Below are 26,271 nucleotides of genomic sequence, written 5' to 3' on the forward strand. Positions count from 1 at the left end.
AACAGCTCTGATAGAGTACCTGCAACACACACTTTCTGTGAATAACTCAACTCAACGTCTCTGTGCGCATCAAGTTCTTCAGCATCACCGCCATCATCTTCATCACGTCATCAACTGGAGTAGCAAGTTAGGCATTTTAGCCTGGCTAACATTGCCAGTCTTCATTAAATATCGCTCTCTCTCTCTTTAACAAAGTACTACAACAAATCATGACTGCCATACGACGGCACTGTTAGCGGCATCGTATTTCTGTCTTGCGAACGTTTAATCTGATGCCTAAGTTGTAGGCAACCTTTTTGGTACATTTAGCTGCGCTTAAGTGAACTCAAGTCATCAAAGTTATGGATATACATTAGTTGCACGTATTTGCCTCATAGACGCCTCTCACTGCATACGGCATTCGGATATGTGACATACACTGGCAGTATACTTGAATTTCAACTCATGAGCATACAAGCGTAACTGTGAAGTAACAAAACACCCCCCCCCCCCCACACACACACAACTCCCTAGTGAAATCCTGTGGTTTAACGTCACCCCAGTGCACTCGAATCACCAATCCAATTCATGCCGACGCCTTCTAAAAAAGTTTTGTTCCTCGTTTGAACACCATTTTCAAAGTTTTGTCATTTTCTGGATTACATACCCACATTCTTGCATACTAGGCGTTTGCAAGACGTTGTCTAAAAGTTCGCGTTTTTAAAACCTCTGAGTATCTCAACGCTTACTTCTAACGCACTCACGCCTTCAAATTAGCGGTTTCAACGTTAGTCGATGGTAAAAATAGAACCAGAGCTCCACTTCTGCCATTGACTAAAGACTGTTTTCTTTTTTGTGCCGGCATATGTACATTTATATTTCAGGGCTGCTGAAGACCCGACATGCAGATAGGTAGAAACACAGACCAGGATTATTTTCGCGCGCCCGCAAAAGAGAAGCTATCACAAAGAAAATAATTTCACTAAACGCAAATTCAGAGTCTGGCATTCCCGGTATTGTGTTGATCACTCGGTTGGCAATACGCATCGTCGTCAAGTCGGGAGGTCTGGTGGCATTTTTGCGGGTAAAAAGTGCGTCTGAAAGAGATTGATCACTAGATCAAAGCACGTAAACGATAGGTAAAGTAGAGGCTTCGCTGGTTTTATACTAGACCTGATATCGAGAAGCGGAAAGTAGCAGCTTGTGTAGACTACGCACAATATGCAAGGTGGCGTTGCTTACATTTTAATTTCCGCGGGAATTTCAAGCAGCTTGTCATTTTTAATGTTTCCATATTTCCGCTCGGTATTGCATTACGCATTATCGTATGTATAGCGTCTTTTAACGAATACTGCACAGAACTCCTCACCATAACGCAGGCGAGCTAATAAAATAATCTCTTCGAGGGAAACATCCATATCAAAACGCACGCAATTACGCAATCACGTAGCAGCACACCAGAATGTGCATCCTGGTGTATTGCCTGGTTCGACCCCATTTTTGTAAAGAATTCCGAGTCAGTGACGAATGCCGAGCAACTGCTGCACGAACGCACGCACCAGATGTGTATATATATATATATATATATATATATATATATATATATATATATATATACATACATACATACATACACATACATACATACATACATACATACATATATATATATATATATATATATATATAGAAATATATATGTCAGCAGTCTACGACGCCAAAGGAGGCATAGGGGTGTGGTTAGGCTCTTTTTTTTACTATGGTTAATGAAGTGAACATTTTTTTTAAATATACAGAAGAAAGAAAGAAAAACACGCGCCCAGAGTGCGGACCGAACCCACGCCTTTCGATTACATGTCGAATGCCTTACCAATTCGGCTATCTGGGCGACTGTGTTCTCCTTCACTTTCTGGGCTATTTATATTTACTAGAAGTGTATCTGACACTTGAGGGTGGTAGCCAGCGCCACTCTGACTACACGGGGAGAAGGGGACCTTCTTATCAACCCCCGGGGCGTGACTCCAACGTCTACAGCCTGTCATGAGCGGGTAACTGGCGGGAAGCCCTCTTATGCTACCTAGGCATCAAGGCTGCCAGAACCGAGACCCTCGCTAGGCTTTCGCAGAATAATATAGTAAGGAAAATGAGGGGCTCGTTGAGGAAATACAGAAAGATATATGTCAGCAGTCTACGACGCCAAAGGAGGCATAGGGGTGTGGTTAGGTTCTTTTCTTTTTTTACTATGGTTAATGAAGTGAACATTTTTTTTTTCGAAAAAACTCTCGAAGATCGCGGAAGATACGGCAAGTAAAGAAGAAAGGAAGTCCTTTTTGTGAAACGTCATTAAACATCAATATATATCTGAGTTGACTGACGTTCCAACGGGAGGACCAGTCTTCATCTGAGTAACAGATGAAGACTGGTCCTCCAGTCGAAACGTCAGTAAACCGCTGTTTTTGTTATTAATCGTGAGTCAACCATTTTCTCAAATATTTCTTCTGGCTCCTCGAGAAGTTTCTTCTACTGCCTATATATATACATACATACGTACACATACATACATACACGCATACATACATACATACATACATACATACATACATACATACATACATGCATGCATGCATGCATGCATGCATGCATACAATACATACATACATACATACATACATGCATACATACATACACACATACATACATACATACATACATACATACATACATACACATACATATATTCACCCATACATACCTGTAAACATACAAGCGTACGGACATACACACACCCGTGTCGATATATCGACGGCACTGCAAACTGACCTCTCGCTTATCTTTCTTGCAGCTGCAGAGACGCAGCAAGTAAATACTCCTAGCAAGAGAGCTTTTGACAGCTTCTAATTTACTTCGCATTCACGGCGAAGACAGGCCAGCAGACCCCGGACAACTTATCGCGGAACCTGCAAAAGTAAAATACAAAACAAAAAGAGAACAGAAATATGCCCCTCTATTCGCTCACTTTCTGTTCGTTCGTGTCCACGCATTGAAGCTGCATGTCCAGATGCGGCTGCGGCACGTAGCAACTATTCGATGCAGTTTTTAGTCTGTAGTTATACCGCGGGGCAACTCGTTACGTTTTTCAGAAGGCGATATATGCGGGGGGACGAGAACTTTTTTTTTTCGTTTTTGCTGCTTTTAAATCAGCATTGCTTAAGCGTGTGAGCAAAGATTTTATCGCAGCGCGAGCAACACTTTGCTTCAAATTGCCTGTAACGTTTGCTGCATTGATACTACGCAAAGCTGGATACTATATGTTTGGATACAAGGTGAGATGTATCCGCGCACATAATATACACACTAAACCATTGTTATAGCAAAATCGATTTATGCGAAGTGTTTCGCGGTCCCTGTTGAACTGCATGAAGCGTAAGTTATACCTCCTTGGAACGAAATGTGCACACACACACACACACTAAGATATATATATATATATATATATATATATATATATATATATATATATATATATATATATATATATATATATATATATATATATATATATATATATATATATATATATATACATGCACTAGTAGTGGGGTCCGGTTATCGAACTCGCGACCTCAGACGGGCTCGGTAGCGCAATCGAACACCGTGCGATAACCAACAACGAACGCTTCAAAAAGAGATATTATGTAAATAGAGATGCCGCAGTTGAGAATGCCCAGTGAGCAGCGTTATACATCCGTACATATAGTAGCGTGTTTCCAAAAGAGGGGGGTATAGTAGTTAACCAACTAAATATGCTAAAGTGATCATTAGAATTCAACAATAGTTTGAACCAATCAATCAGGTGGCTTCCATTAGCCAACCATTTCTATCAGAAATAACACACACACACACACCCGTGTGCGCGTGCACAATATATATACATACATATATATATATATATATATATATATATATATATATATATATATATATATATATATATATATATATATATAGAGAGAGAGAGAGAGAGAGAGAGAGAGAGAGAGAGAGAGAGAGAGAGAGAGAGAGAGAGAGAAAGATAAACTCCCAAAGCGCGCAGAAATAGTATAAGTAAAGAGTCGGATACACAGCAAGAACAATAACAAACAATGTTTACTTACGTAGCGGCAACGGGACTTGCCTTCATCAGAGTAAACTTACATGATTTTACTGTCAAAATCATGTAAAATCATGTAACTTTACTCTGATGAAGGCAAGTCCCGTTGCCGCTACGTAAGTAAACATTGTTTGTTATTGTTCTTGCTGTGTATCCGACTCTTTACTTATACTATACTATATATATATATATATATATATATATATATATATATATATATATATGCATGCACTAGTTCTATTTCCGATCATCAGAGGAGCAGTGGGGTCCGGTTATCGAACTGGCGACCTCAGACGGGCTCGGTAGCGCAATCGAACACCGTGCGATAACCAACAACGAACGCTTCAGAAAGAGATATATGTAAATAGAGATAGAGAGGAAGGAGGGAGTGTGCACGAAGGCAGCTTGGTCGGGCGCGGTATACACATGATAGGGCGACACGCAGCTTGTCCGGAAGTGGCGTGCCGGCGGCAGCACATTTATTTATACGTAAACCTGCGCGAGTATGTATACGCGCGCGCCGACGAACTGGCGCTGTTGCCTTTCCTCTCTTCTTTCCTTCCATCACTCCCTGCCTTCGCTTCCCCGGCCTTGGCATCCTTTTGTTTTCAGCCACCTTTCCTCGCAGGCAGACAGAAAGGGCGTCGGGACGGCCGGCTTCCACGGCGAGAGAAAAGGGGGGCAAAATGCGCTCGTCTGTATACGCAACCGAACACGGGAGGGCGGACGACCATTCGACAGGAGAACCCGCAGACTGACCCGCCTCAGTGGTTTAGTGTTTAAGGCGTTGTGATATCTTCCATCGATCCCAACTGCAAATTTAAAATGCCACCAGGACTCTCCAAGCGGGTAGAAGCAATTCTACATCGCATGCGGCTGAATGTCGCATACACGCGCAACTTCCTCTTTTGGATGAAACAAACTACGTCGCCACTCTGCCCACACTGTGATGTGCGAGAAACCCTCCAGCACCTGCTCTGTGAATGTGCTCGATTCAATGTTCAAAGAGTGTCCCTCGCAGTGGCTTTGGGACATGCACTTAAAGGACGTTTTAGGACCATGGGCTTGTCCCAAATGTGCTTTACGGGCTACAAAAGCCCTGATAGAGTACCTGCAACACACAGGTCTAGACCAGTCACCGTGAATAACTCGCCGTTTCCTTGCGCATAACGCTCTTCAACATCATCCCCATCATCTTCATCACGTCATCAACTGGCGTAGCAAGTTAGGCATCTTAGCCCGGCTAACATCGCCAGACTTCATTAAAGATCTCTCTCTCTCTCTCTCTCTCTCTCTCTCTCTCTCTCTCTCTCTCTCTCTCTCTCTCTCTCTCTCTCTCTTCTGACCCCTGGATGCAGGTTCGATCCCATCCGCGGTGGCCGCCTTTCTGATGGAGGCGAAAAGCGGAAACACTCGTGTGTTAAGAAATCAGCGCATGGCATAGACCCTCAGGTGGACTTTGAATAATCCGGAGCCCTCCATTACAGCCTGCCTCACAGAACCGGCAGTCTCAAATGAACGAAATCATACCCACGCGGAGAGTCGACCATCAGGATCGCATTGGGGCATTTATTATGTTTGATGGGCCATTCAAGATATTCAGAATGCACAGCAGCAGTTGTATCCCTTTAATCGTGAAGTGGGTTCCCGGCAATGCAGAGCGACTGACAATGATAACGTGATAAAGGTTCAACGAGCAGTCGGCATGTTCGGACATCCGGTGCTTGCTTCTAAGGAACCTAGTATACAGCCGCCTTATCAAGTCGGTGTTTTTTTTATAAAGTAGCTTCCATCCACGTGGAACTTAATAGAACCACCTCATTTCGTGAAATTACGCACAAAGGAAGATTTTTAGACCGAGATGATTTTATACGCGTCTGCCTTCGTGGATGTTGTAGCGCCGAAATTCTCGTTAATCGTAAGGATGCGCTACTTTCTGTGCCACAAAATAGAGCTAATAAAGAGGAGTTCGACTAAAGCGAAACCCGGCTGCTTTTCTTCTTTATATTATGAGGCGAGAATATCAACACAAGGCCTGTAGTTTTAGAAATTTCGCTGACAGTTATTTTACTGTAATGTTTAGAGTGCACTGACAGTTTATACAGTAATTGTTATCTAACCGGCAATTTAGGGACAAGCGTGCGTATAATATAGTTGAGGTACTAATAAAACGCAACGCGAGCGCGCACACACGCACACGCACGCGCTGACCCACACACGCACGCACACTGAAAACACACGCACACATGCACCACACACACATTGACACCCACACGCACACCCACACTGACACACTGAAAACAGACGCACACACGCGCGCACGCACACGCACACCCACTGACACACACCCACTGAGAAAAACACGCACAACCACCGACCGACACACACACACACACGAACACACGCAAGTACGCGCAGCTCAGTTCGTTTGTGCCACGCAACGCGGGGAGTTGCACTTACCACAGCGACGTGCGCAAATACTAAGTCCGGCATGTAAACATCCCTAATTGCGACGGTAAGCACGATTTCTGGCGTTTAACGACACGACGCGGGAAAGGTTGTCGAGGCTCCGAGTAGGTTGGACGGAGGTTGTTCAGGTTCCTAACGCGTAAACGAGGGCGTGTAAAGCTAAGCCACACTTTAGGGCGCTCTGAGTGCATTCAGAGTTCAGTGGCAGTGTTACACGGTTACTGAATTGGGCCGGGACTGAATTGTGTAGTTGTGGTACTGTAAAGCGTTACAGTCCTGTTTAGCGAAAGTTTAGACCCTTATCGTTCTTACGTCCGCCTCGTCAGCTAACGAAATGACGCCAGAGTTGTTTTCGGTGCAAGTTGGTAATGCCGTAGCCTTCGGAGTGCTACTTTTCTCCTATTTCGTGGCTAGTACTTAATTCTTGCTTAATCACGCTTTTCTTGTGTTTGTTAAATGCACTCGCTATCCGTTAAATTGTCGCCCTCCAAGCTATGAGGGTGTCATCACAGCCAAGGTTCCCAAATCTACGGGAAAAAGATGGTGCGAGAGAAGCGGCACTTCCGAAGCAACTGTTGTCATAAAAGAAAGCAAAAAAATACGCATGAAATCTGCCGAATAAATTCGAAACGCAGTCCCAGCATTCGATACTTGAACCTGGTAAGTAATCAAACAAAATTCGCAACTTGTGTTTTTCGTTTCCATTTTGTAAGGTCAACGTAAAGAGTAAAGATGGTATTGGAGGTGCTCTCACGGGGCAACAGTTTCTCAGTAGCTCAAAACAACTAAAATGATAGGGCAATTATGACCTCCTTATGATGTAGTGATTGCGAAAGCATTGATGCTGCTGCTGATGATGAGATCGTATGTTTAGTTATTGAAATAGGACAAATAGTCTGGCTTGCCAAAGCCACGTTGGGCCTGCGTGGCAGAGCCTGGCAGTCTGAAGAAGCCAATAACAAAGAGAAAATACGTGTCAAAACAAAAGCAAATAAGAGAGAAACAAATTCGGGCAATCGAAGTGTACATAAAGATACATGGCAAATACACGCGGTGGGGGATGGCGGTAGCACATTTAATATCTATTTCTCAGAAACTTGTTTAGTTTAATTGTATCTTGAATTTGCGCTAGAAATATCCCCACGGAGTTGGTTGAACGCAGCCGGAACATAGTACAGTCTCGTTCTATGTCCATACTTTAGTATCTATTAGTGTCCAATTGCGAACGTGTTTTCACATTATTACCCTCACACTTACCCCTCTCCGTCCTTTTTTTTCTTGTTGTTTCGCTTGCTGACTCGGCACACACCCGCGTTAGCACCGCCAATCAAAGCGGACGTCTAACGTTAAAGGGACCCTGCAACGCTTTCTTCAACTTTTTTGAAGTCTTGAATGCTTGCAGAACGCAGTCAACCAACCCACCCAGTGCTTAGATTAGGGGGTCGCGAAGTACCTAAGCCAAGAATTATTGTTCTCTGCCCATCAGATAATTTGCTCAAAACATTTTCCTCTCCTACCCGTCTTGGCGTACTTCGACTAGTGGAATTAGGTCAGTACAGCAGCGTAGCGGCTATTAGCTGGCTTTCTTTCAGTTGAAGTAATAAACACACTCGGTCGCCACTTTCAAAAGAAAGCCACAAAAGCAAAACACAAATAGAACGCGTATCTGCTGCGACGAGCAAATCACGCAGTTCCGCGGCGTGCTAGCGGTAACTATACACAGCTTTCGCAGTGGTTCCAGACGCGAAGGAAAGACTGAAAGCGTGTATTGAAATTGTTACAGGGTCCCTTTAACGTACCTGGCTACTCGCCTAATCGGTGCTTTTGTAATTAGAATGCTCAAAGTACTCATGTACGCAGAGAACATTTCTTAATAGACACGTTTCTCAGTCGGAGGTCGCAACGTGTTCACTAAGTCCGCCTTTAGTTTACCCTATAATAATCGAGCTGTAGTGACGATAACTGTTCCGTGCCCAACGACCTTTTTGTGTTCATCCGGCTGTTTGGCCTGTGGAAGTGTCGCATGATTTACTGGAATGCGAAGGAACCTCGGGGAACTAAGTCAATTTTTCGCGAACGATCTGCCCTTGTGTATACTGTAACACGCGCACAATCACAGCCGCCGGACTGGTTGCATCTCCTTGAGGCGTGCGTGACTCTGCCTGACTTATAATATGTGTGGTTGTGGCAGTCAGCGTACTGCCATTGTAGATAGGGTGTGATTCTAATGCTTTTAGGGTCAGTCTTCCATGCAATAAAGAAAAAAAAAAAGCTGTAGTGTTTGAGAAACGTGGTCGTCTCGTATACCGGATGCTTTGGATTTGATTCTCAGCCAGATCTCCCAAACGTAAACAATTTTCTTTTCGACTCAATTACTTTTATTATATTTGCCGCATCGACCGTTTGGTGTGCCACTTGAAGCTTTCGTCGGACGTCGGATTTTCGACCAAGCGAACATACAATTGCCTTTGCAGTAAAAAATTACTAGCGGTTGAATGCAACGCTGCTCAAGAACACGAGACTGTTGAAAGAACTCGGAACTCGTTGCTTTAGAGTTGAGTGTACGCCTTCGGGGCGAATATTTTTAAATAGCTTTCATTTTCGAAAGCTTCCCGAGACGGCATTCGCTGTCACTCAACGTGGTGCCGACACAGACTTGATCTGCAATTTTTTTCTTTCGATCTCCAAAGAATAAGAAATAAAGAATATGAAATGAGAAGTGAATAACGCGGTTACACGGAAGGGAACGTACACAAACACGCCTAATAATACTCAACAAAAAGCAAAGCGAAGAAAAGGTTTCGATTTCGTTCTTGTCATTGGAGCTCGACTGGGTGAAATAACCTGAAGCTATATAACGGAGCCGGCGTCTCCGCTCTGCTCCTTTTAATGACACGTAACAACATTCTCCAGTTAATAGCCACATTATTTCGCATAATCAATTGCTAATAAAGGGAATTGGTGCCGCTTTGCGCAAGCCCGACGGAAGATATTCTGGTAGCATACACAGTTCGCTGGCGCTTTTCTGAGAGAGAATCGATGGAAATGAGCGAACCAGAAGCCGAGAACAATTACGGGCACTTTTTGTTCCTTCAACGACGCGATCAAATTACACATTCTGTGCGAGACGAATAAGCAGTACCGTATACGATAACCTCGTATACTGCGGAAGAAAAGAATGAAACGGAGGCAAAAGCATGGGGCCATTTTTTTCGCTCCTGGCTTATTTTTGACTGTTGTCTGTCCACGCAGCGTCCGCAGCATACACTAAGACATTTATTATTATTATGATTGATTGATTGATTGATTGATTATTATTATTATTATTATTATTATTATTATTATTATTATTATTATTATTATTATTATTATTATTATTATTATTATTTTTCCAAGCTTTCTCCGACCACCACCCCTGCCAGTCTCAATGCTCATCTGTCCACTTTAGGTGTCTCGCCCTTGAGCTGCCGACGACTGAAGACTAAATTCGACACCTATGCATCCTTTTATATTTCCTTGAATGAAGAGTGTTTCGAGCGCCTAAATGACCCCGCTGTTTGGCCGAAAGACTGCCTCTTTAAGGAGTTTCGAGGCATGTTTCGCGAAGGCATGCTTCACAGCTCTGAGCGCATCACGTAAGAAAAACAACCATGACTAGTTTAGATGTTTTTTATCAGAATGTGCGAGGTCTTCGAACTAAGGCGACTGAATTTTTTGGTAACGTTCTGGCTTCTTGCTTTCCTTTAATAGCTATATCTGAAACTTGGTTGTGCCCTGATATCTTATCCAGTGATTATTTTCCTCAAAATTACCATGTATATCGTAATGATCGTGCTTTAACGGGATGCAAACAAAAAGGGGGCGGGGTCCTTCTCGCCGTTGACAAATCTCTCCCGTGTGTGCTACGTAGCGATATTGATAACGCCGATGAGTCTTTATGGGTCGAAATTCATTTCTCTAAAACTGAAAAACTTCTAGTTGGTGTTTTTTACATTCCTCCTGATGTAGCTCCTGAGGCGTTCAATAAGTTAATCTCCTCCATTGAACAGGTGCTTATCACTCATGGCAACCGCAAAGTCCTCCTGCTTGGAGATTTTAATGCTCCTGGCGTGGAGTGGAGCCAGCTAACTTGTTCCCACTACAACCATCACATTGAACAGAAGGGTAACAGGCTGCTAGATTTTTTGGCTTTCACTTCTATGGCACAGTGTAATCGCATAAAAAATTGCAGTGGAAATATTCTGGACCTGTGCTTTTCGAACTTTGATGGCGTTAGTGTGTTGCACTCTGATTGTTCTTTAGTAATACCGGACAGATTTCATCCTCCTCTTTCTATTTCCTGTTGCCTCCCTTCATTGCTCCACCGTTCCGTAAATTCCAACAACACGCAACCTCATTACGCTTTCGCCAGGGGAGATTATGCTGGGCTGTATGGCTACTTTTCCGCTGCCCCCTGGTCGACCGTCATTGACCACACTGATGTCAATGAACAAGTCGACCGTTTCACAGAGATTGTGCTTTCGGGTATGAAGGAATACATCCCGCAATATTTACCGAGGAGGTTCAGGTTTCCACACTGGTTTTCTTCTGAATTGCGGGATGCCCTGAAACTCAAGGAACGTGCGCACAGAAAGATGAAGCGCTCTGGTGCCAACCAGTTTGCTCAGGAATTCCGGCGCCTACGTGCCCTATGTAAAATATTGCACAAACGTGATCATACTTCGTACCTGGCGTCGGTAGAAACTCAAGCAACTCACCAACCTGGAGCCTTCTGGAAATACATTAATTCTAGATCTAGTACAACTAAAGATTCTATTCGTCTTCTAGACTCCAACGGAGATGAGGTTGTCAAGGTGGCCGACTGCTTTGCTCGTCAATTTTCTTCTTTTTTTGGGATTAGTGGTGGTAGTGACAACAGCAGCGCCCCTTGTCACCAGGGCGAGAACTCCGGTTGTTTACAACTGGACGAGAACATCATTCGGACCAGCATCAAGCGGCTCAAGCCCTCGCTTTCTTGTGGGCCAGATGGTATTCCTGCTGCAATCCTAAAAACATATGCAAATATATTCGTTCCTGTGTTCACTTCAATATTTAATAACTGTCTCCGGTCGGGAACGTTTCCTCGCTCATGGAAAATCTCTCGCGTATTCCCTGTTTTCAAGTCAGGCCTAAAAACTGATGCTATAAACTATAGGCCTGTCTCGCTGCTTTGTTCTGCCTCTAAAATTTTCGAGTTATCTCTTCATACGGTCTTGTCTTTCTCATTTAAACATGTCCTCATTCCTAATCAACATGGATTTATGCGTGGTCGTTCAACTTCCACGAACCTTGTATGCTTCATGGAGCAGGCTGTCCCAGCAATCGTTGGTAGAAGCCAACTGGATGTGGTCTACTGTGACATGAGCAAAGCCTTTGATGTTGTCAACCACTCGTTATTGCTTGCAAAGCTCACTCTGTTAGATGTACACGCTTCGTTGGTGGGTCTTATACGTTGTTATCTCAAGGAGCGATATTGCTATGTAAGTGTTAACGGTCAAACATCATTTAGGTACAAAGCAACCAGTGGTGTACCCCAAGGCTCCGTTCTGGGTCCCCTTCTTTTTTCCATTTTCATTAACGATGTTGCTTCTGCCATTCAAAATTCTTCTTTTTTGTTGTACGCTGATGATATAAAAATCTTTAGAGAAGTGCGTAGTGTTCAGGACTGTAATTCTCTTCAGGTTGATATAGCGTCATTCCATCGTTGGTGCACCAAAAACGACCTTATCTTGAACCCTTCAAAAACTAAAGTTGTCTCCTATAGTAGAAAAACTCAACAGCTGCAATACTCTTATAAAATTGCAAGCACTGCATTGCCGAGGGTGACTGAAATTCGAGACTTGGGAGTACTATTTGATACTTCTCTGACTTTCTCTTCCCACATTGCACAAATTACCCGTCGGTCTCTTCGTTGTCTGGGTGCTGTTTGCAGGTATTCTAGAGAGTTTAAAGGTCCGCTTCCTTTCTTAAAGTTGTATTCGGCTCTCTGCTTACCTCTTCTTGAATACGGGTCTGTTGTCTGGAATGGAACTTGCAAGTCCAATAGTGACCGTATCGAAAGGGTTCAAAATAAGTTCCTTTCTATCTTTAAGCACCGCTTCCGTCATGTGCAAGACGACGCAAACGGCATCATGTCTCTTCTGAAAAGCATTCCTTCCCTTCGGTGTCGACGAATGCGAGCTGATATTATCTTTCTCTATAAACTTCTTCATGGTAATATTTTGTGTGACGATTTGGTTACACTTATCAATGTCAATCTGCCAAATAAACTTTTCAGAAAATTTCCAGCTTTCAGACCAGTTGCTTTAAATAGCCGACGCTCGTCCATCTGCCGAATACAATGTGCATATAATGAATATTCCGTTCGGCTTGATATATTCCAGAGCTCCTTTACTTTGTTCTCTAATGAGTTGAAAACTGTTGTAGCTTAAGTCCTTTATGTCATTCCAAATTTATATACCCTATGTATTATGTGCAAACTGTTCTTGCTTGCTTTTCACTTTTTCTTGTTTTGTGTTGCTTGAATATTTGTACGTTTTAGTGTCAGTGTTGGTAATGCTGAAGCTGTTCCCCTTTTTTTTTTTTTTTTTTTGGAACTTCCTAATATGTTGTTAGAAAACCTTGGTTACATACGTATACTCTATGTCAAGTTGATTCAATATTTGCTTGTATAGTTCCTATTTTTCACATCTACTGAACGTTTCGCTGGCCGAGTGGCATGGCTTGCAACACTAAGCCTGCCTTTTCTTTTTTGACTTTCTGTTCTTTTTTTTTTCCTTTTTTGCTTTCTAAGATTTCTGTAACTATTTTTACTTTATTGTTTATGTCATACATATAGTTTTTGTGTGTTGTCTTGCCTTAATTGTAGTGTTTTTTTTTTTTTTTTTTTTGTATGGTGTACCAGTACCAAGACCCTAGGGTTGTTCCTGGGCACCGAAAATAAAGGTTGATTGATTGATTATTATTATAACATCTTGTTTCCCTATAACATCAACGGTGAATTACTCCCACGTGTGGTAGAGGTTAATGACCTAGGCGTCACTTTCGACAGTAAACTGAGCTTCTCTCCACATATTCAGGTAATTAATCGTAGAGCTCTTCGATCGCTTGGCGTTGTCTGTCGCGTGTCCAAGGAGTTCAAGGAGCCGCTTTCTCTTCTCAAGCTCTACACAACTATATGTCGTCCTCAGCTTGAATATGCATCTGTTGTCTGGAACAGCACGAGCAAAACAAACCGTAAGCTTGTAGAAAGGGTCCAAAATAAGTTCATATCTATCTTCAACCATCGCTTTGGCGATAGTAGTAATTATAACCCTGGATCGCCCTCTTCATTGACGCTATCATGCTTAACTTCCAGGCGGAACAAGGCTGATATTCTCTTCCTCTTTAAAATTATGCACGGCATAGTGTCTTGTGGTGAGCTGCTACAACATGTTCGTCTTTATGTGCCGCAAAAGTGGACCAGGAAACATGATACCTTTTGCAACCCCAATTGTCTGCGTGTCTTGTGCCCTGTGTTCCGACTGCAAAGCACGTACAATCGGTACTCGGATTACCTTGATATATTTAATGATTGCCCTACTCTGTTTCGCAAACATGTCTGTGAGTTTGTATTGGCGTAACTGCCAACTTCTCTTATTCTGCATTTGTCTTTTATCCTTGAGTTCATGCACTTAAATGACTTTCATTCCGTAACTTCAACATAAGCTATCCTTTCGTTTTTTTTTCCCTTTGTATTTTGTATTTTATTTTGTATTTGAGAGATGTGTGCATTATGTTTCGTGTGTTTCTGTTTCCGTGCGCCAGCACAAAGGCCCCCCCGGCTGTTCCTGGGCACGCAAATAAATGATTGTTTGATTGATTGATTGATTGATTGATTGATTGATTGATTGATTGATTCTCCACGCTATTCTGCCACACGCTGTTACTTAAAAAGCTTTTACAGGTAGGAATTGATACACCACTCGTGGCATTGTTGGGTAGTTATCTAGATAACCGGTTCAGTTTCGTTAGCGTTAACGGGCAGACGTCTGCTCTGTACAGATCAACAAGCGGTGTGCCTCAAGGCTCCGTGTTGGGGCCTCTCTTGTTCTCCATTTTTGTTAATGATGTGTCAGCCGCAATTAAGATGTCTTCTTTCCTTCTTTACGCTGACGACATTAAAATATTCAGAAGGATTGAGTCCATTAATGACTGCATTGCCCTGGAGCAAGATATATCCTCATTTTCCAAGTGGTGCTCAGACAATAGATTAAATCTTAACTCTACAAAAACAAAGGTCATGTCTTATAGCAGGAAAACGAACCGCACTTTATTTTGCTACAGTATTAACGGCGGTTACTTGTCTAGAGTTGAAGAGATCAGAGACCTCGGCGTGCTTTTCGACAGTGCCTTAACTTTCTCACCTCATGTCACTCAACTTACTAGGCGGGCGCTACGCTCTCTTGGGGCTGTATGCAGGTTTTCTCGAGAATTCCGGTTTCCTTCTTCATTCCTAAAACTATTCAGAACGCTTTGTATTCCGCAACTAGAATATGCTTCTGTCGTTTGGAATGGAACCTGTAGTTCCAACTGTCAACGTACAGAGCGTGTACAAACCAAATTTTCATCAATATTTAGGCATCGTTTTCCTTCGGAGCCTATCCCTATAACTGTTTCTCTAAGTTCCCGGCGGACCCACTCAGACCTTCTTTTCATGTACAAATTGATTCATGGTATTATTTTATGCCCGGAACTACTTGAATCAATCAGTTTTCGCGTTCCACAAAAAGCTACAAGGCTCGCCCACCCTTTTAAAGCAGCTGGAGCTCTCAGCACACGTTCTCCTCTTCAAAGGATGCAGCATCTGCATAATGTTCACTCCGAGAAGCTCGATATCTTTCAGCGTCCTCTTCGGGAGTTTTTGGCCGGGTTGTCAGCTCTGACACACTAGGTTCATCTTGGCAGTGCTCTTTTTCTTCACTTATCGTCCTGACGTGTGCATTGACTTCACCGAGCTTGTTCTTATTCCTGGTTATTCATGTATTGTGCTGATACTGCGACTGTAATTATCGTAGAATTTTTCTTTTTCTGCCGTTTTCATCATTAAAAGTTGCCATATTCACTTCATGCGTCCATTTGAAACTGAAAGTGTACGCTTCCAGAATCTTGTAAAAACTTTCTTCTTTTCACTCACCCTTCCGTATAGTTACGCTTATTGTAAGATGTCTTCTTGCAATTGACCAGACATTACAGTTTCTATTGATTGCGTAATGTTGCCTAAAATTACACTATGGCATTTTTACTCTTCTGTGAAGTTGTAGTTTCTTCTTATTTTTTGCTCACTCACTGTTCTTTTACCAGCTGTTGATGCATTTCATTGCTGTCTTATACCTTTTCTGTGCGCCAGCACGACTTGATTGTGTAAAGTCGGTTGGATTGCACTATTTTATTTCTAATCTTCTTTGCCGTTTTTTGTAGGTCTTTCTTTCTTTTCTTTTTTTTGCTCACTGAGTGTTTATTAGCAAATTGTTGATGTACTACAGTGCTGCATTTTCCCCTCTGAGTGCTCCAGCACGAAGGCCTCCGCTGTTCCTGGGCACTATAATAAACATTGATTGATTGATTGATTGATTGATTGATTATTGACACACTAATCAACATTTATTGATTGATTGTTTATTAATATTAAATTTCTTTTTCTATACTGATAGTTGGATGGTTGCATTGCGGTTCGCGTCGTAGTTCCTCTTGCTCTTTACATGCATATTATTCACGTTAGGGCTTTTCGTCCACACTTTCGTTGCACTTGTGAAAGGATTGTTGTTCCCATTTTACACGTTGATATGTTGTTAGTAGAACCTACTCTTGGTATAACTAAAATATGAGTTCTCTTGAATCATGTCAGTCTGTTCATGTAAGTTTTCTCGAAACTTTTTGCCTTGCTTTTGTTTTCTGCGATGCGAGAGGATGGAAATTTATCAGCTGCCCCCGTGCACTTTAATAAACCCTTTATTGATCTCTTAATTTTGTTATCCTCCTTATTAGTAGAGTTATTACATTTATTTACGTCCCTATAGTCTCTGAAGAACTCCGACGGTTTACCTCCGCACCTCTCCTTTCCCCTTTCCTCTCTTTAAGTTTAACAAAAAGCGCGGCATGAAAACCAGCAGCTATAGACCCGCAATTCGAATTTCCCTCCTTTACCGGAAGTATTCCAGAAGATTCGGCACAATTAACGCCAGGAAAGGGTGACATCAATGAAAAAGCCGTTAGTGGGAATTATTTCTGTTCGCGAACTGCTCAGTGACGGTATACAAGCAATGATCTCACGTCATGTAATGCCAAGAGTGCCCACAAATAGGAAAGCTCCCTGGTTACGTGCTTACACCAGCTGACAAAATTCCCTGAGTTAAAACGGGTAGAAAAAATTAAAGCGGTTCCACTCAATGTGAAAGCTGTCTGAAGTGCAGAGCAGCGATTCGCCATAATGGGCTGTACCGCCGTTATCCGCTTGCAGCTACCACCCCATGCAATTCAAATTTCCCGCCTTCGCAGTGCTCGCGCGCCCCCTGCCTGAAACTGGGCCAGCGGGAGTTCTGTTCTCTTTGTGCTTTTCTCCCCGCACGTGCCGGCGTTGCACTGCCACCTTTTGCGTTTACTATCGTACAAAACAACCCAACGGGCGTCCTTAACTAAAGGAACGCGGGCGCTGCCGGTTAATTACGTCTATTTTTCCTCGAATGTATCTATAGTTTTCTTTGCGCTAAACAACGGGAAGATGTATGACAAGCGCCAGCGTTTCACGAGTTTCGAACGCTTATGACTATATAAACTGCTTGACTTTCGAAGCCTCTGGGGTACGCCGCGAACAACAGCGTTACCCCGGGACGCCTCCTTGGTCGAGCGAGCGAGCTAGGACGACAAGGCGAGCGCCTAAAGTGCTCTGCACTTAAAACGAAAATAGAGCATGCGAGCACACCTGAAGAAACGACTCGTCGACAGGGTTCCATATTAACTCGGATAACTTGCTCCTTCCTCAACGCCGGTGGGTGGACACTGACGCAGCCTTTTCCCAGCCACGGTTACGTTCCGCTTATGACAGAGCTCTATGACACACGGAACCTGTAAATCCAAACGGATTTTTCTATGAAGTTGCGCACAGATATCTTGGTTGCCCTTTCACGTTGGTGCCGCCATTCATACAGTTTTTAAGTAAGCACCCATACACTACAGAAGCGAGCGCAGGCAGCCGAACGAGGTGGCGCTGCTCAGAGACAAGAACGATTCCGCCAGTAATAAAGACACGCCCTCCTCTTTCTTTCTCACCCGGCATTCTCGCCATCAGGAGGCGAGCCGCTCTGCGCATGCGCAACGCGCCCGGGCATTGCTTAGCAACGCAGTAGGAGCCCTCCTCTTTCTTGCTACCTCGGGAGTTATTCCCTGAGAGGAAGGTTTCACAAAGTAGGCATTTTTCTCTCATTGCGCATCCAGAGCTCTTGCGTTAAAATTACGGCGAATTTTCAAGCCGTACGTCAAACGCACGCCGACGTGGACGCCGCTGCGTGCCGTTTTACTCTTCGAGACAGCACTGTCCACCCCTCTTCGCGTGATCTGGCACACTGCACGAGAACTCACGCTGCGAGAAGGCGCTCACGCGAGCACGTTAACCAATCAGCGTCGAGAGTTTGGGCCAGCATGCTTTGGGGACTTCAGCTTCACGAATCACTGGACAAGCAGACCAGGAACTAATAAACTAATCTGAAGGGGCGAGGAAGAGAAAATACAAGACTGGTTGATTAAAAAGACTGCTTTGTGTCGATAACAATGATGCCAAATTTACGGCGAACTTAAGGAAAACGGATGGAACAGAGGCGACTCACCATCCGCTTTCAAGCCTGATTTAATGACGTCACAGAAGATTGTTTGTGTGATTGCCGGTCACCGACTACAAGTATATACCACCAAAAACTATCACTGTGCGATTGCAGTAGCGCCTCGAGTTCCATTTAATAGGGTCACTTAAACGCTAACGTGCTGTTACCCGCCGCGGTGGCTCAGTGGCTAAGGCGTTGCGCTGCTGAGCACGAGGTCGCGGGTTCGATTCCAGAGCGCGGTGGCCGCTTTTCTGATGGAGGCGAAAAGCAAAAACGCCCGTGTGTGCGAGACTTCGTCGCACTTTAAAGATCCCCAGGTGGTCAAAATTAATCCGGAGCCCTCCACTACGGCGCGCCTCACCGCCTGCGCTGCGCCGGCGCGTTAAAACCTACAATCAAATCAAAATCAGTCAACAAACTGATAGCTGTTTTTAGCGCTCCCTTTATTGCGTCACTGCTGACGTGGTGTAGCGCGAAATTTGAAAATGCTTCAATATTTCCTGCCCTTTTTTGGTAAAGAAAACGCCTTCCATGACTGGACTGGAGTTGAGTGGGGTAGGAAAAGCTAGTTCCTACAAACTCAACCCCCCAGGCTCGCCATGCATACTCTTGGTGCAAGGCCGCCCTTCCTGCGCCAGTGCCCTGAAAACGTGCAAAGCAAATGACAGCGAAAGCGCGTAAAGATATTTTTCTGCGCTCGAAGATAAGCTTTTACGTGCTGATAGCCACTTTCGCTTATGCACGCGTTTATGAACCTTGCATGCGAGCAGCTGCGGCGACATATACGTGACGCCCGAGTCGAAGACAGTGTCGCCTTGACGGCCTCTTCTAAGCGGCAAACATTATACTTCTGAGAGGATCGCCGTGACAACTGTCGCCTTCATGCACGGAGAGAACGCGTTAGTGGGCTCGTTCGTCCCTCTTCGATCTATAAGATTATTCCATTCTATTGCACCTGTAAGTACCACAGGCCAGTTATTGCTACCGACACATCTTCAGTATGTGCCCTACCGCAAGAAGTACTATTTTTCCTTCAAGTATCGTGCCTTCTCTCCCGCGTAGCAGAGATAATTATAAAAAAAAAATTCACGCATCTTCACGAAGTGAATCATGACGAGTGGGCGAAGCACTGGGGATCGTTCCTACCATAAATCACCAGTGAGAGTGCTTACTGCTGCTAAAACGGTTTCCAATCCAATACAATGCAATACAATTTAATTTAATCCAATCCATTTCAATCCAATCCAAATATCCAAATTCAATTCAATCCAATGCTCCTCGCGCATGCGCAGCACGGCTCTCCAGGAGCACTCGCTCTCTCTCCCTAACCTTTTGTGAACCTTTTATTTTGTTCTTGTTAACCTTTTGATTACAGATGTTTCGAATCACACTAAGCTGTGCGTCCCCCCCCCCCCCTCTCTCTCTCTCTCTCTCTCTCTCTCTCTAACCTTTTGTGAACCTTTTATTTTGTTCGTGTTAACCTTTTGGGAACCTTTTGTTCACAGATGTTTCGATTTACACGGTGCTGTGCCGTGAGCACGGACGCCGGACGCCGGACGCAGGACAAGCCTCGGTCTTAAGGTGCTTCGCCCCTAAAACGAATACGTGAATGGAATTCTACCTCAACCAACATGTTCGCGTTGGGTATTCGTTTACGACGCTTCAAAGGGACGAGTACACAGCCGTCGCCGTACACGTACTGAGAAAGCGAGCATTGCCATTTTCTCATCTCGCATATGAAAATTCACGTTGAGATATCATTCCTTAAGGCAAGATTGCAAAACGCGCTACCCAATTGCGTAAGCGGTTCTCCCGTCATTGCGCCTTGGGGGACCCAAATATCAAAAATGAAAAAAAAAAAAAAGAAATTCGAAGTTAAAATGAAGGAAGCTCACACTAAGGCCTTAAGGTAGCGAAGCTGTACGCAACCTTCACGACCATCACAACGGTTTAAGTCCACAATTGCAGCTCATTTGCTTCTTCTTGGCCGCCGCAACGACCTTTACTCCATCATTGTTGCTATAAGTGCGAGGTTCCTTCCGTTTTTTTTTTTTTTTTTTTTTTTTGGAAGGGATATTCATTGGACGTAACCTTGGAGGGGCGTACGCTATGACTTGTCTTTCTCGTTCAAAAAAGCAAGTGTTGCCACGATTACGGCGAACGCCGGAGCTTTTCTCGTTTTTTTTTTTTTTTTTTGCCAATCTCTCCAAGTGAGTATGCTTGCCTTGATAAACGCGAGGCGCGGGACGCGGGGCGGTCACCGCGAGGCACGCACACGCGAGTTTTCGGCATTTTCATTGTTTTTTTAACAGTAGGGCGGTCGCCGCGAGGCACGCGCTCGCGTGCGCTAGGCATTTTCTTGCTATTTTTAGCTGCTCAGACGAAAAATAACGATTTACTAAACATCCTGGCTGTTAAAAAAAAAAAAAAGATTCACCACCCTGTGAGAGCAGTGTCGACGAAGGAGTTCAGGAAAACGAACTACTCGTTCTTCTAACAGGAGCCTGCTAATACGTTCTTCGAAGTTATCCTTCCAGGCTTAGATATTAACGGTGGGCTCGGGTAGTGCTGTCGAAAGGGCCGCGGATGGCGATGGAATACATCTTAGTCCCATAAAACGGCCTATTCAGGCGTTCTAGCGTAATAAGGCGAACTTCTTGCCCTGATAGTAAGTACGATAATAGAAATAACGAAAAGATTAAAAAAAAAACGCAGCAACTGCCCCGAGGTTCCGCAGAAATGAAAGTGCAATAAAGTGGTTCTACTTTGTCCACGGTGCAGTACTTATATATTGAAACTAAGGGCACCAAGGCATCTACGATCAAATAGCGCCAAAAATTATGTTTCGTGACTCCCAAAATATTGCCAGTTACTTGGCTGGTGAGAAAGGAGTGGGGACATGGAACAATCACACGCCGAAGCTATTCACTTTATGTTCATCACCATCATCATAATGATCATCCAAATTACTGTAATCCCCATTAGCGATAACACCGAAGTATTATAACTTCCTTATAACACTGTACTATATGGAGTCGAATGAAAACGGAAACTGGCGACGCATAAAATCGGCATCGACAAAGATCGAAGCAGCAGTCACGTTTGTCACGAGCACTGTTTGGACCCCAATGCCAGTGACGTACGAGCCAATTAAATGGAGTTTTGGTCGCAATAGTCCAGCCGACTGTAATATTGAGATTCAAGTACGCAGCCTGTCATGCAGCGAAGCCGTTCACGGACGTCAGCGAGGAGTTTTAAACCCTTTCCACTCCTATTCCACGCCGTTCGTTTAAGTAATGAGCATCATTTAGCCAAAATGACTTCTCATGAAGCCTCGTGACAGGAGCGAACAGATCACCTAACGTTCTATAGCATTTTCAACGTGTGTTTGCTCTATCGCTTTCCTGCATCGACGCCTGAGCATCAATGCCACGCTCGAAAATTTCAAGAGCCGTTCAGTGAAAGACGTCCACGTTTGAAAAGACATCGGCGTCGAACTGCGACGTTGCATATGTGTGCATCTTGTATACGGAAACGACAGACGCGCACGTCGCATTTGTGTCGAGATTTCTACCGTCCCCAGCATGTTGGGTTTTCCAAAGATATTACTTTCTAAAACATGCAGATACGTGGAAGACTTTGGACAGTATCGCACCCCTATAATACCACGTAAGTGCTTTTGATTTAGCTCTGAAACGAGTATTGCGACTATGAGTTTTTCATTCTCTTGTGTGTGTGCGTGCGTGCGTGCGTGTGTAGTGTGTGTGTGTGTGTGTGTGTGTGTGTGTGCGTGTGTAGTGTGTATGTGTGTGTGTGCGTGTGTAGTCCACATTACAAGAGGTGCACCAAGCCTAAAAAAAGTCAATGTGCTGGTCTGTATTTACCAACGCATACACATAATACCCGAGTCACAGATTACTCGAACGCCCACGGCACTTTTCTCAAATTCGTTTGGGAACACGAAGGCGAAACGCTTCAGACGCAATATCACCACGTGCTAAAGTTTCGGCGACAACTTTTACCGGCGGCCCATCGTATACAAAATCGGTTTTTTGCGAGACACTCGAGACCCGGAGTGTAATTTCTTGGTTTCGTGTTCACTGAGCGCATTAGCGATCATGCAATGGACTGTTTATATGTTTACAATCGTGCGCGTGCTTTTAAGGGTACCGTGTTTCGGGTGTCTAGCAATTTCGCGTTTTATTCGGGGTAACGCAGACGACAACAAAATGCATGTCCAAAGAGTGTCTGACTCGTACAAATTCAAAATACTTATAACTCCGTTTTCTTCGCCAATAATAATAATAATAATAATAATAATAATAATAATAATAATAATAATAATAATAATAATAATAATAATAATAACAGGCGAGAGAACACGGAGGAAGCATGTTTGTTGCCGGAAGAAGCCATGCACGATGGGCTTACTGACCAGTGACCGAGCGCTTCCTCGGCTGGGGCTTGTCCTGTTTCCGCCGTGACATGGCATTAGCCTCCAGTTTGGCGTCGTCGTGCACGGAGCCAAGGAGTCCGCGACGCCGAGGCCGCTTCAGGCCTGAGCCGAACGACGCCGCTCCGACGACGTCGCCCCCGCGGTCACCGACGGCGACCTAAGCACCGGAGGAGTCGCCACACTACGGACGACGAAGCCGCTGTCCGTCGAACACACACAGAAACAGCACTCTGCCAGCATTCACTCGCCGCTGGAGACGACGCCGTGTCGCCGGATCGCGCCGTCACGCTGACATCAGAGCCGCCGACGAGGGTCGACGCGGAGTGGACGTCGTCCACGGGCTCTTCAGCTAAGGTGTTGGGGCTGACGATGACGAAGCGTTCCGCGGGAACTGTCCGCTGCTTCGGTCCGCAGCTTTGTCTGAGGCGTCCAGGATTAGGGCAGACGAGAGCGTTTTTATATTTGAAGTACGTCACGATGTTTGAAAGCCTTCAGCATTCGAAGTTCATTCCTCGGACGTTGCTCCAGGACAACAGCAGCAGCTCTTCTACATTTGTGTGTAATTAATCGTCTTTGGTTCTTTGGTGTTATTTCTTTTCTATCTTCTTTTTAAAGAAAGGGTTACGCTTACCGACAATGTTTGTGGAACAAGTCCTGGGACGAGAAACAAAAAAGAAGGGCAACAAAACTGCTTCCGGAGGTTCGACGGAGAGGAGGTCGTCAGGCGTTGAGTGACAGCGTTTTTTTTTTTTTTTTACTTGTGACGGGAGAGGGTTTCGGCTGCGCTGAATGAGGAGGGGCTGCGTGCGTTTTGAAAATGAACGCCGGTGGCAGCAGCAATTAGGATAGAACACGTTTTCGCCGCTCTTCAAGCGTACTCCGTTGTTCCGGTGCTTACGTAACGCCTGAAAGCCTGACGCTCCGCGACGTTGTCAGTTGAATGGCGAAGCGAAAGGGCGCGACGACCGTGTCACCAATTCGAAAGATTTGTGGCACTTGTTTGGTTTCTTTTGTTTTTTACAGCTCTTAAAGCGAAGGTCCCGCGAGGAAGGGCGTTGTAAGGGGTCTCCGAATTTCCTCCACGAGCACAACACAACGCCGCGCTGTCTTGCCGCCAAATCACAACCGAAACTCTCGAAACACGCTCGAAACATCCGCAGACGATCACTTGTGGACGAATCACCGGATGTCACTCCGCGCCGAACAAGCTTTTACAAAGTGGAACAAAAAAACGTTGCACACCAAGATCCCGCGCACCACAGAGTAGAAACACACGCGCGCACACACATACACACGCGTCACACACTACTATCCTCCGTGCCGGCGCATCCACGCGCTGTCGTCTGCTGCGATTCACCACCGCAGACTATGCTGCCGCCGCCGCCTCGACGTCGTCTGCTACGACGACGGAGGCACAACTCGGGCCCTCCGGAACGCCGGGCCGAGGACCACGTTGCTCCCGCCTGCGTTCGGACACGGTGCGTCGACGCAAACGGCGGATGCCGTCGGAGGAAACTGTCGCTCCCGGCGCAGCACAGAGAGCGACGACCAAAGGGGAGGAGTCGTCGTCGATCGCGCCAGCCAACAAAAGAAAAGCGAACACGGGGCGGCCAAAAACAAAGCAAGAACAAAACGCGCGAGCACGTAGTCTCGGCCGGCCCGCCGCTCTGGGCTTGTCCGCGAGCTCGGCAAGGCTCGCGCACAACGCGGTCTGTACGGCGACTCGCCGCTGGCTCCGGCGTTTTTCGACCCCCCACCACCCCTCGCTTTTTTTCACCCCCACCTAGCGTGCTCCGAGCGTGCAGTCTCTTCCCCTCCGCGTGGCAGAACAGCGCGGCAGAGCCCTGCTCGCCCTCTCCCCCGGGCCGCGGCTGGAGGGAGAGAGAAGCGGGTGGAGAGGAGGCGCCAGTCGCGGGGACAGCGGTCACCGCGAGTTCGGCGCGGACCCTGCGCCCTCTGGCGAGCGCCGCCGCGGCGAGCGGCGTTGCCCGAGGGCGGTGCTTTTTAGCGTCGGCCGGCTAACTCCAGCGCCGGCCCCGACTGTGGCCGCCGACGCGCCGAGCTGCGCGCGACCGCCGCCGATGACGTCGGACGCGCGAAACCAAGAAGCAAAGACAGCTGTTGTGCTGTTGCTACCGCTGCTGCTGCTGCTGTCGCTACTGCTGCGGACGCACTCAATGTTGTTCCTCTTTAATGTCAACGGTCACGAACTAAGGTCTCAGGCCGATTATGCGCATCTTTAGACCACGCCTGGCGGAGCGCAGCCTTACAATCCATAACCTCTTCGGCGGTGCCAGATGCGCTTCTGTATTTGTTAAAGCGCCGAGCGACTGAAAAAAAAAAATAATAATAAGCACGGGTATTGGACTCCGGTTGAGTTAACACCGGTGCCTCAAACAGTGTAGTGCCTACTATCGGTTCTAACAATCAAGCTTTTGGAGCGGTGTTTTTAGTCAGTGGGCGTAATGGTCGTAGCATGAGGAATTCACGTGGTACGGACGCATAAATTCAAAGCAGCAGCAAATTGCAGCAGCAATAAATGGCAATAATTAGTCTACTTCTTATTATGATATTTCTAGGGGACTTGCAAATTGCTTTACTAACAACAGCGAAGTATAACTTATGGTTGGTCTCTTTCTTCTCTCTCCATATATATGAAATAGAAGAAACTTCTCGAGGAGCCAGAAGAAATATTTGAGAAAATGGTTGGCTCACGATTAAAAACAGTGTTTTACTGTCATTTCGACTGGAAACATCAGTAAAACACTGTTTTTCTTTTTACTTTTGAGTCAACCATTCTCTCATATGTATAGTCTCTTTGCTGAAACGTGGCAACAATCGTGCAAACGTCACATCGAACAACATTTGAAAGCGATATCGTGCATGGGAAGTACGGACAGAGAAACGTACGGGGAGTCGGATGCGGTGTTTTGCGTGCTTGGCCATGGAAGAAAGAACAGTACAGATATTTATTTTCTTTTTTCGAGAGGACCGATGGACAGACATTTTTTACGCTTGTTATCTTTCAGCCGATCGGACAGACAGACAGACAGACAGACAGACAGACAGACAGACAGACAGACAGACAGACAGACAGACAGACAGACAGACAGACAGACAGACAGACAGACAGACAGACAGACAGACAGACAGACAGACAGACAGACAGACGTGACGTTCTGCCCGCAGAAAATGCTGACTCGATTCTTTGAAAGCACAAAGACATTCCTTTAGCTGCGACGTCATTGGTCTGGTTTGGTGGTTGGAGGATGCAGTGTGTCAAGGTGTTCGCGCTCTATGTAGCGGAGGAGCGATTGCCTGTG

At 45.2% G+C, this 26,271-nt stretch overlaps 1 protein-coding gene across 5 annotated transcripts in view; it reads right to left on the minus strand.

The window, feature by feature from the left end:
- The window catches only part of Cph (BCL11 transcription factor chronophage), a 516,875-nt gene extending 491,886 nt beyond the window's left edge, over positions 1 to 24,989 (minus strand). For 3 of the 5 annotated variants that reach the window (XM_077681033.1, XM_077681032.1, XM_077681031.1), the window contains exon 1: positions 22,928 to 24,989. In XM_077681033.1, the coding sequence (XP_077537159.1) occupies positions 22,928 to 22,979 (52 nt within the window). In that variant the 5' untranslated portion in view covers positions 22,980 to 24,989. The remainder of the gene's footprint in view (positions 1 to 22,927) is intronic. The other 2 variants (XM_077681036.1, XM_077681035.1) reach the window with 1 other exon arrangement.
- Between the last annotated feature and the right edge of the window lie 1,282 nt (positions 24,990 to 26,271).

Source organism: Haemaphysalis longicornis, unplaced genomic scaffold (genome assembly GCF_048455015.1).
Source record: "Haemaphysalis longicornis isolate Haplotype H1 unplaced genomic scaffold, Haemaphysalis longicornis Haplotype H1 scaffold_8, whole genome shotgun sequence".
Lineage (NCBI taxonomy): Eukaryota > Metazoa > Arthropoda > Arachnida > Ixodida > Ixodidae > Haemaphysalis > Haemaphysalis longicornis.